This window comes from Podarcis gaigeae (assembly GCF_964106915.1).
Source record: "Podarcis gaigeae genome assembly, chromosome: 8".
In the NCBI taxonomy this organism is placed as follows: domain Eukaryota; kingdom Metazoa; phylum Chordata; class Lepidosauria; order Squamata; family Lacertidae; genus Podarcis; species Podarcis gaigeae.
Genome location: NC_139684.1, coordinates 19,230,293 through 19,250,589, shown reverse-complemented (window position 1 = coordinate 19,250,589; position 20,297 = coordinate 19,230,293). Strand labels below are relative to the sequence as shown.

Below are 20,297 nucleotides of genomic sequence, written 5' to 3'. Positions count from 1 at the left end.
GGTATAGAACATGAGACTCTTAATCTCAGGGTTGCGGGTTTGAGCCCCACGTTGTGCAAAAGATTCCAGCATTGCAGGGAGTTGAACTAGATGACTTGCAAGGTCCCCCTCCAACTCTACAATTCGATGATTCTGCGATTCTGTGCTCTGCTCAACGAATGATCAAGCAGGGCGTTATTGCATGTTCCACATCACACAGGGAAGGAAAGAGGGCAAGGATGTCAATTTCCATCATGCTACTGACCGCCCCACCCCTGAATATCAATCTCAAAGGGAAGGCACAGGAGTCAAGCAAAATCCCAGAATTAATATGGGTCTTGACTGTGGGCAGGTGCATGTTTTTTTACACCATGTTTTCTTTTCTTGTTGTTGTCTCGAGAGACAATGGAGTGCACCTCCAGAGGTGAAGTCAAACCTCTGCCTTAGCAGCATCGAAATGACCTCCCTAGGGTGCAAGCCTGGGCAGTTTGGTCCTGGCTGCCTGGACAACAAGATCCTCCCTCCCAGCCTCGCTGATGCAGTCCAAGGAAAACAGAGCAAAATATTTGGCGCCAGCTTGGCTGCAACTGTCTTAGCAACTCCGCTCCAGATTTGTATCAGGTTTACTTGTTATTAGCCTTTTCTTCTCCCTTAAAACATATCAAGAAGAATTTGTGTAAGAAAAACAAAAAACCCAACACCAATCATTTTTGACATCCTATAAGGGATGCCACAGATTCCATGTTTAGAATTGCTGAAAGAAGTCAAGGACCGGGGTTGCTTTGGGTTTTTTTTTCTCGTCGTCCTTTATAGGAAAAAGAAGGAGGGCTTTGGAAATACACAAGCGATCTTGCTTTTAGGAGCCCCGGTGAGAGAGCTTCTTCTCTTCAGGGAGGGATTCGCCGCAGCTCTGGCCCGCTACCAAGGCCTTGCCACTCTCCCCGGGCATCTTGGAGTAATTCATGAGCTGGCGCAGCGGCTTGGCTTGCTCCTGGGAGCCCGGGAGATTGGGCGGGAGGCTGGACTGGAGATGGAGGGAGACCATCTGCGAGCTGGTCAAGGGGCTGCCTGCCCCGTTCCCACTGGCCGCCAGGAACTTGGACCCAAACGTTTGCTGGAACCAAGCCGCGTAGGACAGGTCCTTGGAGGGCGCTCCGGCAACAGCAAGGCTAGCAGCTCTGACCCTCTCGTCGTCGCCCTCGGCCTCCGGGTGCCTGTCCAAGACCGGTGGGACATTCTTGACGATATACTGGTTGCCGCTGCTGCAGACTTGGTTGCCCCGAAGAATGGTTTTGACGGACGGGCAGCAGGCGAGGTTGGGCACGATGGAGATCTGGATCTGGGGCATGGGCAAAGTATTCCTGGGGACCCCCCTGCTGGGCACAATGGTGACCCCTTCAGAGTGGGCTGGTGCCTCGCCCTTGGCTGGCTTCTCTGGAGATTTGACCGGCTGCTTCTCCGCCGGGCGCCCGGGGCTCATGTTGTATGTGCTGTTGCAGAAGCTGCTGTTCTCGGTGAGGGACCGGTGGCTCCTGAGAGAGCGGAGGGACGTCCTGCTCTTGGTGGGCCGCGACTGGTTGCTGTCTGTGCCCACCCCGCTGTACAGCAGGGCAAAGTGGCAGAGTGACTCCAAGGGCAATATGTTCTGGATCTTCTGGCTCTTGGTGAAAATCTCAATGGCCAGATCTGGGAAAGGCCCACAGAGAGAGAGACAGAGAGTCAGGAATAGGGGTGGTGTGGGGTGAGACCCAATGCAGTTTCCACCTTTAAGGGCAACTTACTTGATTCTCGTTTCTGAAAGGCAAAGCCCAAAGCTAGCTATCTTTCAGAAACTGGACACTGAGATCCAGCACCAAGGGCCTTCTGGCGGTTCCCTCAATGTGAGAAGCGAAGTTGCAGGGAAACAGGCAGAGGGCCTTCTCAGTAGTGGCACCCACCCTGCGGAATGCCCTCCCATCAGATGTCAAAGCAATAAACAACTATCGGACTTTTAGAAGACATCTGAAGGCAGCCCTCTTTAGGGAAGCTTTTAATGTTTGATGCATTACTGTATTTTAATATTTTGTTGGAAGCTGCCCAGATGGCAAGGGTATAAATTTATTATTATTATTATTATTATTATTATTATTATTATTATTATTATTATTCGGATTGGCAAGCCTAAGAGGCTCAGTGGTTTAGACCACTTTGCCACCTGCTCCTCCCTAGGAGCCAGGCTACAGCCACCTGGGCACCACACTGGGCAAAGGACAGCTTGAAAAATAATGCCAGGTCCAGCTGGCTGAAGCTGGTATTTTGGATGGGCTGATTGGCAGTCGAAGCCCTCCTGGAAGTTTGGGCAATTGCCCGACAGCGCCTATTCCTGGTGCTGGGTCCCTACACAGCTATAGAAGCCGTGGGAGTCCTGGGCACCTGGTCAACTCTGTTCATGGAGGAGTCGGCCTGTTTCTGTGCTCCTGAACCCCTCCATTTCCCTCATGGCTGCTCAGCTTTGCTTACCCAGAGTCTCGTTCACCACCGTGGGAATGATGCTTTTCAAGGCGCTGCAGTTGGTGTGCAAGGCAGGGTTGGCGTTCATCTCCAGGAGCCAGACCTGATTTAAAAGGGAAAAGGGGGGGGGGACACATTTGTTTCTTTGCATACAGGCTGATTTGCCGGATCTCCAGCTCTGGCCCTGAAATCCAGGCTGCAAATCAGGGCCGAGGTTTAGTTTAGTGCAGTGCGTCTAGTTTAAAGCTTCAGGATTCACTGGATCCTGCTTTGAATCCTGGATCTAAGACTCTGCAAGAAAATTATTATGTGACAACACAGGTTTGTTTGTTTTTTTAAAGAAAGCACGTGGCTCCCTACAAATATTGGAAACTGTAGTTTACCCCTCATTGAGCTATAATTCCCAGCACCCTTAACAATCTAACATTTTTAGGATTCTTTGGGAAAAGCCATGTGCTTTAAAGGCATGTGTGTGAACCCTGTTTTGTTGATCCTGGATAGCTCACTTGGTTAGAACGTGGTCAGGAAGTTCTTCCTAAGCATTAGGAAGAACTTCCTGACAGTAAGAGCTGTTCGACAGTGGAATTTGCTGCCAAGGAGTGTGGTGGAGTCTCCTTCTTTGGAGGTCTTTAAGCAGAGGCTTGACAACCATATGTCAGGAGTGCTCTGATGGTGTTTCTTGCTTGGCAGGGGGTTGGACCCGATGGCCCTTGTGGTTTCTTCCAACTCTATGATTCTATGTGGTGGTGATAATGCCAAGGTTGCAGGTTCAATCCAGCTGCGTATTCCTGCATTGCAGGGGGTTGGATTAGATGATCCTCAGGGTCCTTTCCAACTCCACAGTTTAATGATTCTGTGTTCTGTTTCCCCACGATTTGTTTCTGTTTTCAAATTTGACCAGTAGAAATGTTTTATGACTGCCACTAGGGGGCACTAAAGTCATTTCTATTTTCTCTCGTAACCGCCTCCCCCCAAAAAATCTTTCCTGTTGCAACAGAGGCTATATAAACAAGTTCAAGGAAGCTAAGAGTTTAAGGGGAAAGTGCCAGCCATATATTTCTGCAAGCAGTGAAAAAAATGAGCAGTGCAGCAGTGGATTCAGGAGAGCGGTGGCTTTCTTGGAAGTGTGAAAAATATCCACAAAACATTTGCCTCATATAGAATTGTTTTTATGCATATGTAGTTTGAATTAATCATAACTGGCTATAATTTATTTAACTGGGTGCTGAAGATAATGAAGATTATGATGTCCTTTGACCTCATGGACTGAATATCCAGTTTTAATTGCCGTGTTGTTTTAACGGGGATGTTCTATTGCAGATTTTCATCATGGCCATTTAGAGTTTAATGTTTAAACAGGATAGTTTTGCTGTGGGTTTTGCCTTCGATATATATATTTAAAATTATTCCGTATTTTAAACAATGCAGTGCAATTGTTTTTTGTGTATGTGTTTTGTAAACTGCTTAGAAAACATTTGGGCAGGACATGGCATATAAATCATATATCCACCTAGGTCTTACACAGAATAGACTGAAAGTAACAGACCCAAGTTTCTCATGTTCATCGATTTCAATGCATCTATTGTGAGTAGGGCTAAAATAGGACACAAATCTCTCTTCTTATATTTCTCTATTAATAATCATTGGGTTGTGTGCAACAAGCCCTACTCAGAGTATGCCCATTGAAATGAATGGACCTAAGTTAGTCATACCCATTAGTTTCCACGAGTCTACTTTGAGTGGAACGAAAATGGGATAAAATCCATTATTATGAACAATCATCAAAGAGTTGTAAACGAACATTTACTCTGAGTAGACCCACTGAAATCAAAGTGTGCCGTGCTCCTTAATTTCAGTGGGTCAATAATAAGAAAAGTTCATTGACCTATATTATTATTATTATTATCCTATAGAGCTACCTGGATTTCAGAAATGGCCTTTGCTCCATGAATTTGCCTAATCCTCTTTCAAAGCCATCCAAATTGGTGGCCATCACTGCCTCCTGTGGCAGGGAGTTCCGTAGTCCAACTGTGCACTATGTACGTCCGGAATCTTCCAACATTCAGCTTCACTGAATGTCCACGACTTCTAGTATACCCACGCCATATAATGTCCGGAGGCCAGCAGCGGGTGGGTCTAGAGGGACAAAGTGTGCAAAGCGACGAGTGCAAATTCTCCCTCTGCGCATTGGGCTGGTTTCTACACACCCCTCTCAATCCTCCATCCAGGAAAGAAAGAGGCGCGATCTGAGTTCAAGGACACATTCTAGCCAGGCCAAAACTCTCAGGGGAGGTATGAAGCAAGGTTGGTGAGGGGATGTGGCTAGGCAGAGAGACCCGGAGGCTCACCCCCATACAGCCACCATTCCCAGATCTATGGGTTCATTATCCATCAGAGGAGTCCCTTGACTGTCCTCCTCAAGCCCTGACTCTGGAGACTCTGCCTCTCGATCCGCGGCCCACTCAGCCGAGGATGCGGCCCCAGGACTGTACCTTGAAGTCTTCGTCGATTAAGAAGTCGCAGCCAATGAGATCAAAGTAGCCCATCTTGCACTCCAGCTTAGACTTGACCGCCAGGAAACACTGCAGCATGATCTCTTTCATTCTCTTCTGAAAGACACAGAAGGACGGCATGATCCTGGAAAAATCCCCCCCGCCCCACAAGACCTCTTGCGAGTCAGGGAAAGCCACAAAAGATCCAGATTGGAGGATCCGCTTCTGTCCAGTCCTCAGGTGGTCCCCAGCTCAGCCCTACTCGGAGTAGACCCATTGGAAGTCACAGATGCTTGCCCACTCATGGTTTATATTTATTTATTTTTACACCCCAACTTCTTCCCTGAAGGAACTCAAGGTGGCATACATAGTCCTCCCCCACCCTGTTTTATCCTCACAACGACCCTGCAAAGTAGGCTAGGCAGAGAGAGACAGTGACTGGCCCAAGGTCATCCCCAGTGAGGTTCATGGCCGATAATAATAATAATAATAATAATAATAATAATAATAATAATAATAATAAATTATTTATACCCTGCCCTCCCAGGACAGAGCCAGGCTCAGGGCGGCTAGCACCAGTAAAATTACAGTAAAATCATGAAAACCCAATTTAAAATACAGGTTAAAATGCAATTTAAAATGCAGCCTCATTTTAAAAGTAGCCCATAGATCAAACCCATAAGGGGAGGGAAAACATAAGGGTCAGACTGAGTCCAAACCAAAGGCCAGGCGGAACAGCTCTGTCTTGCAGGTCCTGTGGAAAGATGTCAAGTCCCGCAGGGCCCTAGTCTCTTGTGACAGAGCGTTCCACCAAGTTGGGGCCAGTACTGAAAAGGCCCTGGCCCTAGTTGAGACCAATCTAAGCACCTTGCGGACCTGGGACCTCCAAAATGTTGTCATTTGTGGACCTTAAGGTCATCCACAGGGCAGACCTGGAGAGGCGGCCCCATAGGTATGTGGGTCCTAGGCCAAGAAGGGATTTGAACCCTGGTCTTCCAGGGCCTAGTCCGACACCCAGACCACTACACCACACCAACTCTCAATGGGACCTAATCCATTTCAATGGCTTTTTACTCAATTCAAAGAGCTTCTCTCCATGAGCAAGAGCGGCCCCCACCCTTTCCCGACCCCCCTTCTCTACTTTCAGAGGAGGCACCCATTCTGTGTCATGCCACGCCCCGACAGCAGCCATTTTGTGTTAGACTGAACCCTCAACGGCAGCCATTTTGTGGCTGGTGTCCAGGAGCACTTTCTCAACATCCCCAAGATGCCCATTGGCAGGTACGGTCATATGGGCATCTGCACCAATCTAGTTCCACGAGGCTCTCCAATTCGGTCAGCTGGTGGCGTTGGCTTATGCGGTCCAGTGGGGGCATAATGGTTTAGAGCAGGGGCCAGCAAACGTTTTCAGAGAGGGGCCGGTTCACTGTCCATCAGACCTAGTGGGGGGGGGGGGCAGACTATATTTTGAAAAAATAAATAGAAATGAACAAATTCCTATGCCCCACAAATAACCCAGAAATGCATTTTAAATAAAAGGGCACATTCTACTCATGTATAAACACCAGGCAGGCCCCACAAATAACCCAGAGATGCATTTTAAATAAAAGGGCACATTCTACTCAGGTAAAAACATGTTGATTCCCGGACCGTCCACGGGCCGGATTTAGAAGGCGATTGGGCCGGATCTGGCCCCCGGGCCTTAGTTTGTCTCAGCCCAACCTACCTCACAGGGCTGTTGCAGGGATTAAATAAGAGGGAGGCGGAACCAGGGGATACAAATACAATAAATAATAATAGAGAAACAGTGGAGCAGCGTGAGAGAACTGGAGAACTGGCCGCAGATGCTGCTGCAGCAGCTGTGGGATGGGCAGAAGGAAGTGTGGAAACTCACAGTGAACCCATTGAAGACCCAGTCCTTGGGGAGCCCTTTGATGTGCCTGAACCTCTCGTTGACGTAGTTGTTGAAGCGCTCCATGCGCCACACCGTCTCCTCCTTGACGTGGCTGTACATCGGACTCTTCTTCTGAACGTACTGCGGGGAGTTGGCAGAGAAAACAGGCGCCCTTGTTAGGGGCCGTGCATTGTAGCGCTGGATCTGTGCCTCCCCTCCCGAGGACAAGGGTCTGGGCAAGGAGCAAGGGGGAGCGGGTTTGTAGGACGGGGAGCAGGAGCGTGGGCAAGCAGGGGGGGGGGGAGCCGCTAGGATTGCTTATAAGAACCTAAGGTGGGATCAGGCTAAAGTCCCATCTAGCCCAGCCTCACATTAGCCAAGCAGATGCCCCAATGGGAAGCATAGCTGCCAACTTTTCCCTTTTCTTGCAAGGAATCCTATTCGGAATAAGAGAATATCCCTTTAAAAAAGGGAAACGTTGACAGCTATGCTGGGAAGCAGGACCTGAGCGGCACAGAAACTCTCCCATCTTGTGTTTCCAAGGAACTGGAATTCAGACTGCATTCAGAAGTGGAGTTTGGACACAGCTGTCATGGCCAGGAATATAACCCGCCATGAATTTCTCTTAACCCCCCCCCCCCAATTTAAAGCCATTCAAGTTGGTGACTGCCGCTACTTCTTGACGAAGTGGATCCCACCGTTTAACCAGGTGCAGGGTGCTTGTATTGACTATTTCAGCTCTTACAACCCATCCTTCCTCCTTGGATGGAGCCCAGAGCCACAAAGACAATAAAACCACATTAAAAGAGAGAGAGAGAGAGAGAGATCAACATTTGACATATGCTTGATGCTTTGAATCCCTTGGATTCCACCTAATTTCAATCAGATTTTGTGTGGATTCAATTTGTTTTAACGCTGGCTGAAAAAGAGGGGCAGAATTTTCTGCAATTTATCTCTCCCTTCCAAATAATATGAGAACCCTAGGGGTTCATCCAGCAGCCCTCCAAATGGTGTAGCAATAAAGCCGCTAGCACACTTGCAAAGCTAAGCAGGGTCTGGTCTGGTTTCAAATTGGATGGGGAACCGCATGTTGAAATTCCTGCATTGCTAGGGTTGGACAGGATGACCCTTGAGGTCCCTCCCAACTAGTCTATAATTCTTTGAAGCTGAATATTGGGAGATTCAGGGCAGACAAAAGGTCTTCTTCATGTGGCCCAGAACTAAGTGGAGGAATTAATTCCCCAAACAGGTAATGACGGCTTTAAAAGAGGACTGGGCAAATTCATACAGGATGTTGCATGATGCATTATGATTTACTGTTTACAACTATACTACGATGTTCTTGTTTCAAGCTGTTATTGGGTGCACATGCAAATATTGTCCATAAAATAAAAGGCGTGCGGACACAAATCTAGAAACCTCAATCAAACGGGCAGTTTTCCAGAAAACAAATGGGTGAATCTTCCACAGACCTTCTGTTTACACATTTCACAGCGAAGGGGCAGCAACAGGGGGAGCCTCCAGGTCTCTCCTCTTTGATTCCATCCACCTGGCGGATCCCCACTTCTTAAATATGAAAATTCAAACCATTCCCTCCTCGCTCCCACCCACTCAGGTGGGACACAATTGGGGGCGGAGAGGCAGATTTCTGTGCCGCCGTTGCCACCTGCTCTGCCATGAATTTCCTGGCCTCCTCCCCACCCCACTCCCCGCCGATGAGATTTGCAGGTACTCTTTTGAATAACAACACCTGGCCCTCATTTCATGTCCTTTGTGGCAGCGGGGTCTCTCCGGAGCCAGCATGGCACCGCAGCGCTCCAAATCCCAAGCTGAGCAAACAGCTCTGTTCAAGGCAAAAAAACCACAGACAAGGCGCCCATCTTGCCAAAGCCATTAAGCTGCAGGAAGGCGATACCAAGTGGGCTGGGCTGGCAGGGATAACATAAGCTCCAGCTGTCCCTGTTTACCAGGGATGGATGGCCCTTGTTTTCTGGTGCCTGTCCTTGAAGCGAGAAGAGAAATCAATTCCTGTCTGTGTTTCTCCTCTTGGGCGAGTGTGACGTATTTGATAACAAATGGGGGAGCCTTATAATCAAAAAGCCCCATTTCAGGTCTTGCTCCGATCATGCCTCTTGCTCAAGAGGCCTCAGAAAACTATTTATGAATTATTTCAAAACATCTATATGTCGCTTAATAGTAAACGCCCTGCTCTCAAATCAACACCTCAAAGCGGTTTGCAAAATGTTACCTGGATGGCTTGCAAAACCGCCACATTTAAATCTCTCTCATCTCACCCGAGCCCTCGAAGGGAGATGGATGAATTTGCAAGCCTTCCCTGCACACAGAAATCTAGATGGTCAAGGGGGTAGGTATTGTTTATGGCACAGGTTGCGGGGAAACTGTGGCTCTCTGGACATTGTTGCTGCTGTTAATAATGGTAATAATTAGTATTAATCAGCTGCCTCCTCACTCCAGTGGCCCCAAGCGACTTACAAACACAAAGCCAATCACAACAGGGACAGCAAATAAAACCTAGACGCGCCTCTGTAGGAATAAAAGGCAGGTCTTACAGATCCTGCTCCTGTCGAACTCCAACTCCTATCACCCCTGAGCAAAAGTGATGCTGGCTTGAGGCTGACAGATTCAAACAATGTATTGCAGGCCACAGGTATTGTCATATATATTGATGACCTTGGCCTAGCTACTTAAATTTAGCACCTGATGTTTTTGAGGGCTAGGCTTAGAGAAGGGCGAATCTTTCCATTTCAGTTTTCCTCAATTTCCTGCTTTTTGCAATCTAAAGATCAGTTCTTCACCTTCCCGCATTGATTTGCAAATACCTTCTTCTTCTTCTTCTTCTTTTTAAAAAAGAAAGTTCTCATGGAAACTCACCAGCATTTTAGTCTACATTTCCCCCCTATGTCATTTTGCCTACCATTCATTTTCTTTTTGGAGGCAATTTCCCTTAATATACTGCATTTGGAAGCATGTTAATTTCACCGATAGATGCCCTTATTTGTTTATTTCATAAAACCCACACGGCACCTGATTTGCAAAACGGGCAACAACCACCTCGAAGCAGTTTTGCAAAAGAAAAGAAAAGAAAATGAAGAGAAAACAAACAGACTTCTAAAAGGTTAAAATGCACTAGACTAAAAGCAGATTAAAACTCGCACCAACTTTCTAAACGTCTGGATAGGCATGCCCAAACAATAAAGGTTTTTATAAGGCACCAAAAAGAGGGCAGCGAAGGGGCCTGCGTGGTATCAACAGGCAGGGAGTTCCAATGGCTACATGCTGCCACGTTCTAAGATCACATTCCCCACACTTTCTGAACCAGATCGCAAAATTCAGAGAGGTGCGAATTTCAAAGATTGCCTGGCTTCACGTATTGTTTGGGTACGATGCCTGTTTTAATGCAACGCTCCACGTTTGAGAGAAGGCCCAATTATTTCCTGGTCCACAGAATCCTGCCTCCCGCTCAAATCCCGCCCCCTCTCTCCCCCCTCACCTGATTGGTCAGATGAGAAGTGAGGTCTTCCGACTTGGGGTCGTAGTTGAGGCATGTAAGGCGGACGTAGCCGTGGCCAAAGAAGAGCATGAAGGGGCATGTGCAGGCAATGAGGAGGTATGAGCGAACATCAAACTTCTTCCCCTCTAAGAGCAGCGGCTTATCAATATACCTGAGAAACCGGAAGGATATGCATCTCTGTGGCACCTGAGCTTCTGAGGCTCTTCAAGTCTCGCTCATGCCAATCTGCTTTATTTTATTTTTTATGTTCTAATCTATTACATTTTATTTATTTATTTATTTATTTATTTATTTATTTATTTATTATTTTAAATATAAATTTCAACATAAATCAGAGAAAGCGCATGGAAAGGGTAACTTATTAACACAGCAAGCACAAGACAGCTCGATAACTATGCATCCTCATTATCGTAATATTTCCTTCCTCTGTTACAGTTTCTTTATGGGGGGGGCGTTTCCATGCAAAATTCTTCCTTCCAGGGTTTCGTGGTGAAAAGATAACTCAAAAGGTCCGTAGTCTAAAACACAGATTTCCAAAAGAGGTGGTGGGATAACCTGGGGTGGGGTGGGTGGGTTTCAAAGTTCATCCGTTTGGTTGAATTAATTAAACTAATTGGATTTTTGAATGCATGTGCAGCTAATGGTTCCTGTTTCAATCTGTATTGCATTACAGTGGTACCTCGGGTTACAAACAACTCAGATTACAAACACCTCGGGTTACAAACACTTTGGGTTACAGACTCCGCTAACCCAGAAATAGTACCTTGGGTTAAGAATTTTACCTCAGGATGAGAACAGAAATTGTGTGCTGGCGGTGTCTCCCTATTAGCTAAAATGGTACCTCAGGTTAAGAACGGTTTCAGATTAAGAACGGACCCCCGGAACGAATTAAGTCCATAACGAGAGGTACCACTGTATTATTATTCTTCCTTCCTGGATTGTGTGAACCAGCATAATGAATAATAAAGGTTGGGTTGGGGGCACGAGGGTTGAGTTTGTGGAACCAAGGGGGCGGTGACCTGAAAAAGTTTGGGAACCGCTGCTCTAGAATATATTGAGGACAGGAAGTGGGTATTATGATCCTTTATGCTTGTATAGCCAATAAAGGCTTTCCAGATTTGTAAGATTGGCATAGAATAACTAGAGAAAATGGAATAGACCTCCCAGCCCTGTGCACGGCACACAATGCTTCTGTTTTTCAAATACTGCTTGAATTGTTTTTGATAGTCGTAAGTGGACTGATTAAACTAGCCGTGCAATTGTCATGCTTGCAAGGAAAGTGGGCATTAGCTGATGTTGAAAGCGGGCATTAGCTGATCTCATGTTTGTTTGATTTGATTATTCTAGCCTGAGGCAGTGTGTGTGTGTGTGTGTGTGTGTGTGTGTGTGTGTGTATGGTGCCGGATTTACGTATAAGCTATAGCATAGGGCCCCACTCTCTTGGGGGTCCCCAAAAAAATTAAAGGAAAAAAACTGGATCTACATTTCCAAAATATAAGATAAAAAGCAAATAAAATAAAACCTACAGCTTAAAAATTATTTCACTATTAATATACTTAATTGTATTTCACTATTAATATACTTCTTCTTAATTGTATTTCAGCTCCTTATGTACTTTGATAAAATACATAAGTTGTTATGTGCAAATGGCTTTAGATACTTATTAGGTCCATAAATTACCATACAGTGGTACCTTGGGTTAAGTACTTAATTTGTTCCGGAGCTCCGTTCTTAACCTGAAACTGTTCTTAACAGTTTAGCTAATGGGGCCTCCTGCTGCCGCCACACCGCCAAAGCATGATTTCTGTTCTCATCCTGAAGCAAAGTTCTTAACCTGAAGCACTATTTCTGGGTTAGTGGAGTCTAACCTGAAGCGTCTGTAACCCGAGGTACCACTGTATAGCATATATATTCAACACAAATAACAGCGACAATTTGTTGTTGACAAAAGACAGCTGGACATATAAAGGGCCCCATTACCTTCAGTAGCTTAGGGCCTCATCAAACCTAAATCCGACCCGTGTGTGTGTGTGTGAATTTTTGCATTTCCACTTCTGTAGGAAGCCAGTTAGACGGGGAGGGGCGGGGGCAGGTGAGAGCAGCTGCTCAGCTCTCTAACAGCTTTGGTATATAGCATTAGAGACTTATTCAGCTCACACAATGCAAAGTCTTTGGCGTGCATTTCCCCCTTTGAAGCTCTCCTTAGATGCCCAGACAGAAATAATCTCTGATCTGTCTCTCTTTCTTTCTCTCTTCACCACCTGTTAAAATGCTAATGATCTGTCTGTGCCGATGACACGAAACTTTAAGAAGAGAGAGAAAGGTATTGGAAATGAAACTAGGCTGACTGAGGAAAGGACTCTGATCATACAAACGACAGGAAGTCCTTAGACCGGGAACGCTCGAGCTCTATATGCCAGGAGAAATAAAAGGAATAAGGGGGGGGGGGAATATCCTACTGTTGGCCCAATGTACCCACCTGCTAAAAGGGACGCGGGTGGCGCTGTGGGTTAAACCACTGAGTGTAGGACTTGCCGATCAGAAGGTCGGCAGTTCGAATCCCCGCGATGGGGTGAGCTCCCATTGCTCGGTCCCTGCTCCTGACAACCTAGCAGTTCGAAAGCACGTCAAAGTGCAAGTAGATAAATAGGTGGGAAGGTATACGGCGCTTCCATGCGCTGCTCTGGTTCTCCAGAAGCGGCTTAGTCATGCTGGCCACATGACCCGGAAGCTGTACGCCAGCTCCCTCGGCCAATAAAGCGAGCCGAGCGCCACAACCCCAGAGTTGGCCACGACTGGACCTAATGGTCAGTGGTCCCTTTACCTTTACCCACCCACTAAGACTTTCCGCAGTTGCTCTTACGCAAAACGCAGAATCCCGTGCAATCGCAGAAAACAGGATAGCACTTTGTTAACACCTTCTGTTCAGACTCTGAAATTTGCACAAATACAAAAGCATTTGGGGGAGGGGAACTTAATGGTTTTTTGACACACACACACATCACAAAAAAGCTCAGTGAAGACTGAGTAAGCTCAGTGGCTGTGGAATGCCAATTGAATGTTTGGAGGAGCCATGAATGGAATGGAATCTAGAACAGGAATTCTAGATGCTAGAATGGAATCTAGAACAGGAATTCTAGATGCTAGAATGGAATCTAGAACAGGAATTCTAAATGCTAGAATGGAATCTAGAACAGGAATTCTAGATGCTAGAATGGAATCTAGAACAGGAGGCCTCCAGGATGCCACACTCTGCTATTCCCCCCCCCCCCCGGTATGCGGGGTGTTTAATGGGGAGTTTGATGCAAGTCCCGACTTTTGCAGCCCATAATAGGGGGGAAAGGGATGCTCAGGCCCACAAGAGGTGCCAAAAGGGTCTTGGGATTCTCACTAGGCCACACCCCTGTCACCAGGCCACACCCCTCCCCAGCCAAGCTTCACGTCCTCCAGAATGGCTGGGATGTGTCACGGAACTCAACAGCATCACTTGCTTTCCTGGATGGAGGGTTGAGAAGAGTGTCCTGTGTTCAGGAAGCAGCACACTGTGCAAAGGTTAGGATTTGCAGCAGTTGCTCCTCCCACTTTTGCCACCAACTCCACCCACTACTGGCCTGTGGCCCCTGGAAGGTAGCCTAGTAAGAGATGCGGACGCCGGGGGTGAAAAAAGCTGCCTGTTCCTGCCGTACTGGTTGCATTCCAGGAGCTCGCATTTCTGCAAGATGACGGCCCGAGAAGGAGATTTCCCCAGCCCACCCAAGATCCCGGGTTTCCTTCACCTCAAGCGCACCGGTTAAGTTCCCCGAAGACCACCCAGCAACATCTTTCACCAGCCAGCTGGAAACTTGGGGCAGTGGGTTAGCAGAACCTCCACATCACTGCATTCTCTACCTTTGAACGATCCTCGCCGGGGGAATTTTGTAAGGCAGTTTCTTGTACATAGGATCTTCTTCGATGCTGAGGAGCTTGGCTTGCAAGCTGTTGACCTCGGATTGGTTTTTGAGGAGGAAGATCCCCCGGCCTTGGTTCGAGCTGGTGGGCTTGCAGATCCAGATCTGAGGCTCTGTGGAGAAGAGGAGAAACACAGGCAGGTGCCTATCTGGCCCATCATGGCCTCCTGGGCTGTAGCTCAGTGGTGGAGCACCTGTCTCACATGCAGAAGGTCCCAGGTTCAATTCCCAAGGACATCTCCAGGTAGGATGGAGGATGTCCCCTTCCTGAAACTCTTGGAGAGCTACTGCCAGTCAGTGCAGGCAATACTGGCTGGCTGCTCTGGTTCGGCCTGTGGACCTGTGGGAATATAATGGGGAGGCGGAGAACCATGTTTGCCACCTTGAGCTCTCTGGAGAAAAGGTGGGAGATAAACGCAGCAATAAAAGGAAAGGAATTCCAACTATATCCATTGGGAATAGTTTCCTTTATCTGGAATCTACAACCACAGCCCAATTCTGATCGAAAACTAGACAGTGCCTGAGCTAAGCAGGAGTTGGCAGGATAGGAAAATGGTCAAATGAATTTATTTCCGCTTGGGAGGATGTGACTTAGCTCTGAAGCTCCTGACATTCACCTTCATATATTTCAAAGAATATATCTCTCTCGTCCTTGGTATCCAGGCGGAAAGTCTGAGGGAAAAAGTCCTCCATTCTCAAAACCCTGCAAAAGCCCAGGATAAGAAGAAGGGGTTGGAACTTGCATGCTCCTCGTGAAGGGATGTGCACCTCTCCAACTAAGGATGGGCGAACAACCTCCCAGTTTGGGTTTCTCCTTTTCCCAATATTCAGTTAAGTTCTCCATATTTCCACACCTGTTTGCCATTTGTTTAGTTACCTTGAAAGCCCTCTTGAAAACCCACCAGCGAATTTCTCCTAATACGCCCTCGTTTGTATGCAATTCTGCCTGACGTACACATTTCCACAGAGCCATTTCCCCTAATACAATGCATTTTTTTTGTATGGTCTTGGCAGAAATAAAAAGGTAAAGGGACCCCTGACCGTTAGGTCCAGTTGTGGCTGACTCTGGGGTTGCGGCGCACATCTTGTTTTATTGGCCGAGGGAGCCGGCATACAGCTTCCGGGTCATGTGGCCAGCATGACTAAGCCACTTCTGGCGAAGCAGAGCAGCGCACGGAAACGGCATTTGCCTTCCCGCCGGAGCGGTACCTATTTCTCTACTTGCACTTTGACATGCTTTCGAACTGCTAGGTTGGCAGGAGCAGGGACCGAGCAATGGGAGCTCACCCCATTGTGGGGATTCGAACCGCCGACCTTCTGATCGGCAAGTCCTAGGCTCTGTGGTTTAACCCACAGCGCCACCTGCATCTGCAATCAAATGCATGGTTTACCCTAGTCTGTGCACCTTTTGCACACATTGCTTGGGTTGAGAGCTGCACTGCAAAATTCAGGGCAGACTTTGAAGGATTGCTGTGTTTCGGTTTCCGTATTGTTTCAGAAAGTGTTCTGCTTTTTATTACGTTCTGTATTTTTAATAGATATACTGCAAACTGGCCTGTGAGCCTCGGACAAAGGGCAGTATATAAATTTAATTAATAAAAATAATATAAATAGGTTTGCTTTTAAATGGAAACTGAATCCAGTTTATTCCACACACCCTACCCCAACACTGTCGAAACACTGGGTCCATATTTCTAGGAGGCCCCACTGCTGACATGCCCCCCCCCCCCAGTGTGAAAATTGGACAACTTTCCTCTTCGGCCAAGGCAGTTTATAAACCTCCATACCCTCAGCTGTGTGTCACATGATTCCTCATGATGTGATCCCAACCAATCAGCGAACACAATGATGCCACAAAGCCAAATAGCTCCAGATTTTAAACCCTGTCACACGCTGACATCTGGATTTGAGGTTTTGAATGTCGGCACAGACTACATTCTGTTCTGGAAAGTTGGCTACGGCTGGGGGATGTTTTTTGCAGGGTGCGTGGGAGAGGCAGTTAGATTATACCTACTTCCCATAGTCATTTTTTTTTTTTACTAAACTTTGTCCCTGAGGCGTCTCCTGGCCTCCTAAAGCAAACATCACCCATTACTGGGAATACAGCTACCAAGAAGCAAGAGAGGATTTTGCAGCCTGTGTAATTTTTGCAAATTCTATGTATATTTTCACCTTCTTTTGCATAATGTTGCGATGTTTGCTTTTGCTGCACTTAATAATTCACTACAGCTGCACCATATGCTCCCCAGTGAATAGTTTTGGCATCAAAAGGGAGCTGTTAAAGGAACAAACCTCCCCCCCAAGAACCCCCACTACCAATCAAGTCCTCTTCCTTTTTATGCCCAATGATAAATGCCACTCTGCTGCCCCTTCTACATGCCCCTCATCTGCCCAAGGGCCACAGTCCTTTCTAGGCAAGATTCTGGGGGCCGCATTACAATGGTGGACAGAATCAGATGAAAAATGAGTGGGGCAAGCCATGTGAATGTTATCTTTGTATGGTAGGCTACACATGCATACCAACACCCTTCTCTAGCCTCCAACAAGCTGAGAAAGAAGCATTATGTGGGTTCGAGGACAAATTCCAGCCAGGCAAAAACACTCAAGGAGATTGTGAAGCAGGCCCAGCGAGGGGCGTGGTTTGGTGAGAGGAAGGCGTGGCCTGTGGAACATCCCAAGGGCCCGATTAGAGAGGGCTAGAGGGCCAAGTCTGGCCCCTCTGAGCTTGAGACCCTTCCCCCTTGAACAACATAAGGCGCAGGGAGGCTGTGCTTAAGAGTTTAGGGCTCACTTTGTGGTCCTGCTGATCTTCTTCATCACCCGTTCATACTCCCTCAAGTTCATCAAAAGGCCGATCTTGGTAGTGAGGATCTTGTTGTTAGAGATCTGGTAAAGAAGCTGCTCTCCTGCAAAGGGAGGAATAGCAGGGTGGAGCATGAAGGCTGGGTCAACCTCTCTCACACGCAACACATCCTTTATTGATAACCTTTGGGCCAAGCCCAACAACAAGGGTGCAGAGAGCCTGCCGACTCCAGCTGCTGCTGGACTGCAGGGGTGCCAATGAGAATAAAATATTGTGGGGGCCAGGTAAGCCCCGCCCCGCATAATCGTTCACATGACATGGTGCACACACACCATTTGAATGGGAATGCTCATCAGCTTTTCTGCATTGTAGGGAGTTAGACTCTATGGTGCTCATGGTTCCATTCCAACTCTATGATTCTCTGAAGAACAGCACCCATCAGGCTGTAGCTAATGGTAGTCAGTAGACCCACTGATATGAATAGACCTCAGTTAGTCATGTCCATGGATTTCAATGGGTTTGAAAATCATCCCTGACCACTCGTCCTGTTGGCTGTGGTTGATGGAGGTTCAACAACATCTGCCGAGCCTCAGGTTCTCCACTCCTATGCCCTAAGACCACTAGGGAAAAGGTCTTTTTGGTGGTGGCTCCCCCAGTCCTCCTTACCTTCTCTGAAGTTGAAATAGGTGTCCCGGCACTTAGTCTCACACCACTTCAGGATGTAATCATCCCTCCGGTTGTCATAGATACGCTGCCAGCCTTTGTTCTTGCAGAAGGCGTTCAGTCTGCTCAGAGGAAGGAGAGAAAACAATGAGGTCCAGCAACTTGTTGGGTTTTTTTTAAAATAAAGAACGGCAGCAGCCCTTGCCTTCACCCTCAGAAGAGTCTGGCTACTGGATCAGGCCAAAGGCCCATCTAGTCCAGCCTGCTGTTCTCACAGGGACCAATCATCTGATGGCTGCAGGAAGCTGGGGATGAAGGCATCAGCCCTCCTTCACTCATAAGAACATCAGAAGAGCCATTCCCTGGGGGATTCCCTAGTCCTGAATGGGGTAACTGTGCCCCCGAAGGACCAGGTACGCAGCTTGGGAGTCATTTTGGACTCACAGCTGTCCATGAAGGCGCAGGTTAATTCTGTGTCCAGGGCAGCTGTCTACCAGCTCCACCTGGTACGCAGGCTAAGACCCTACCTGCCCGCGGACTGTCTCACCAGAGTGGTGCATGCTCTAGTTATCTCCCGCTTGGACTACTGCAACACACTCTACGTGGGGCTACCTTTGAAGGTGACCCGGAAACTGCAATTAATCCAGAATGCTGCAGCTAAACTGGTGACTGGGAGTGGCCGCCGGGACCACATAACACTGGTTCTGAGAGATCTGCATTGGCTCCCAGTACGTTTCTGAGCACATTTCAAAGTGTTGGTGCTGACCTTTAAAGCCCTAAACAGCCTCAGTCCTGTATACCTGAAGGAGCGTCTCCACCCCCATCGTTCAGCCCGGACACTGAGATCCAGCGCTGAGGGCCTTCTGCCGGTTCCCTCATTGCGAGAAGTGAGTTTACAGGGAACCAGACAGAGGGCCTTCTCGGTAGTGGCGCCCATCCTCCCTTCAGATGTGAAGGAAATAAGTAGCTATTCTATCTTTAAAAGACATCTGAAGGCAGCCCTGTTCAGGGAAGTTTTTCAATATTTAAGGCTGTATTGTTTTTAATACTTGACTGGGAGCTGCCCAGAGTGGCTGGGGAAACTCAGCCAGATGGGTGGGGTATAAATAATAATTTATTATTATTATTATTATTATTATTATTATTATTATTATTATTATTATTATTATTATTATTTTCCCCAGGATAACCAATAGGGAGACGGCCAGGACTGACATCACTTGTGACTTCAATCACTAAGCTGAAGAGGTTGCTTCTCCCTCCTCCCTCCTCTTCCTCTTTCCTTGTGTGCTGTGTCTGTTTTACACTGTGAGCAGAGGCCCTGAGGATTAAAGGGTAGCATAGAAATGCTGTCAATAAGGAAATACAAGACTCTGGGGAGCCACAGGAAGAAGCACCCATGACGGAGGGGCAATTCTTTCTGCAGGCGTCCTTACATATCGATTCCGTTTGCTCCTCCAATATAATAAAAAGGCCCCAGATTGGGAGGCTCCTCTGGCTTCTTCTCTTCTAGGTGATTCATTCGGGGCGATGCTTTGGGAACGCCTTTCTGCCCTTTGGGTTTGGTTTCATTTGCCAGCTCCCCTTCGGCTAAGTTGGAATTGCCTGGAACCAAGAGAGAAAAGCATGGGGGAGTCAGGTAGCTCCAGGAAGCCCACAGGCGGGGCATGAAGACAACAGCCCACCCTCGCTGTCATGCATACAACCCTCAGAAGAACCAGGCTGGATCAGGCCAACATCCTGTTCTCACAGTGGCCAACCAGATGCTTCTTATGGGAAGCCCAAAATCTGGTCCTGAGCACAACACTCCCCGTTGGTGATTCCTGGCAACTGGGATTCAGGGGCCTCCTGTCTCCAGCTGTTGTGGGCGAGCCACCGACAGCTTGATGGGCCTGGTGTGACCTTGCCAACCCTGCTCTAAAGTACCATATTTTTCGCTCCGTAAGACACACCTGACCATAAGATGCACCTAGTTTTTAGAGGTGGAAAACAAGAAAAAAATATTCTGAACAAAAGAGTGGATGTATGATTTTTGTGGTTCATGCTGTGGCCACAGACATGTTATGTGATTTGACAGTGAGTTTGGGTTAGCCCAATGCAAAAATCCTGAGAATCCATGGGGATCCGTGCTTTGTAACCACGATTTTGCACCATTGTGGCCCCACGAAACAATGGATGTGTGGGTTTTTTTGGTGCAGGCTGTAGCCATGGACATGCTATGTGATCTGATGGTAAATTTGGGGTGACCCAATGCAAAAATCCTGAGGATCCATGTGCTTTTACCTCCCCCCTCCCAGGCAGCCTACTTTATCGCTAGCGTCCCTTATCTCCTTCCTGATCGCTTGCCGAGCAGCTACTCAGTGGCTTCAACACCCCCTTCCCTCTTGTTTGCCTTAGCGTCTTTTCCTTAGCTGGAGCAGTTTTTTGCTCCTCCTTTTTTTCTAATTTCTCTCCTCATTGCTTGTTTTAGTATTCCTGTCTCCTCTCCTTGCAGGTT

At 47.6% G+C, this 20,297-nt stretch overlaps 1 protein-coding gene and 1 long non-coding RNA gene across 6 annotated transcripts in view; both read right to left on the bottom strand.

The window, feature by feature from the left end:
* Window positions 1-760: 760 nt before the first annotated feature.
* TTLL10 (tubulin tyrosine ligase like 10) overlaps window positions 761-20,297 on the bottom strand; it is a 209,092-nt gene continuing 189,555 nt past the window's right edge. For all 5 annotated transcript variants that reach the window (XM_083752480.1, XM_083752481.1, XM_083752483.1 and 2 more), the window contains 10 exons: window positions 19,237-19,405; window positions 17,804-17,922; window positions 17,126-17,240; window positions 14,952-15,037; window positions 14,276-14,447; window positions 10,367-10,538; window positions 6,856-6,996; window positions 4,962-5,078; window positions 2,479-2,572; window positions 761-1,665 (listed from right to left, as the gene is read on the bottom strand). In XM_083752480.1, the coding sequence (XP_083608606.1) occupies window positions 836-1,665; window positions 2,479-2,572; window positions 4,962-5,078; window positions 6,856-6,996; window positions 10,367-10,538; window positions 14,276-14,447; window positions 14,952-15,037; window positions 17,126-17,240; window positions 17,804-17,922; window positions 19,237-19,405 (2,015 nt within the window). In that variant the 3' untranslated portion in view covers window positions 761-835. The remainder of the gene's footprint in view (window positions 1,666-2,478; window positions 2,573-4,961; window positions 5,079-6,855; window positions 6,997-10,366; window positions 10,539-14,275; window positions 14,448-14,951; window positions 15,038-17,125; window positions 17,241-17,803; window positions 17,923-19,236; window positions 19,406-20,297) is intronic.
* LOC310850929 lies at window positions 8,209-10,341 on the bottom strand. Its single transcript, XR_014567485.1, has 2 exons — window positions 9,791-10,341; window positions 8,209-9,713 (listed from the first exon to the last, which is right to left on the bottom strand). It is a non-coding gene; the product is annotated as an uncharacterized lncRNA (long non-coding RNA).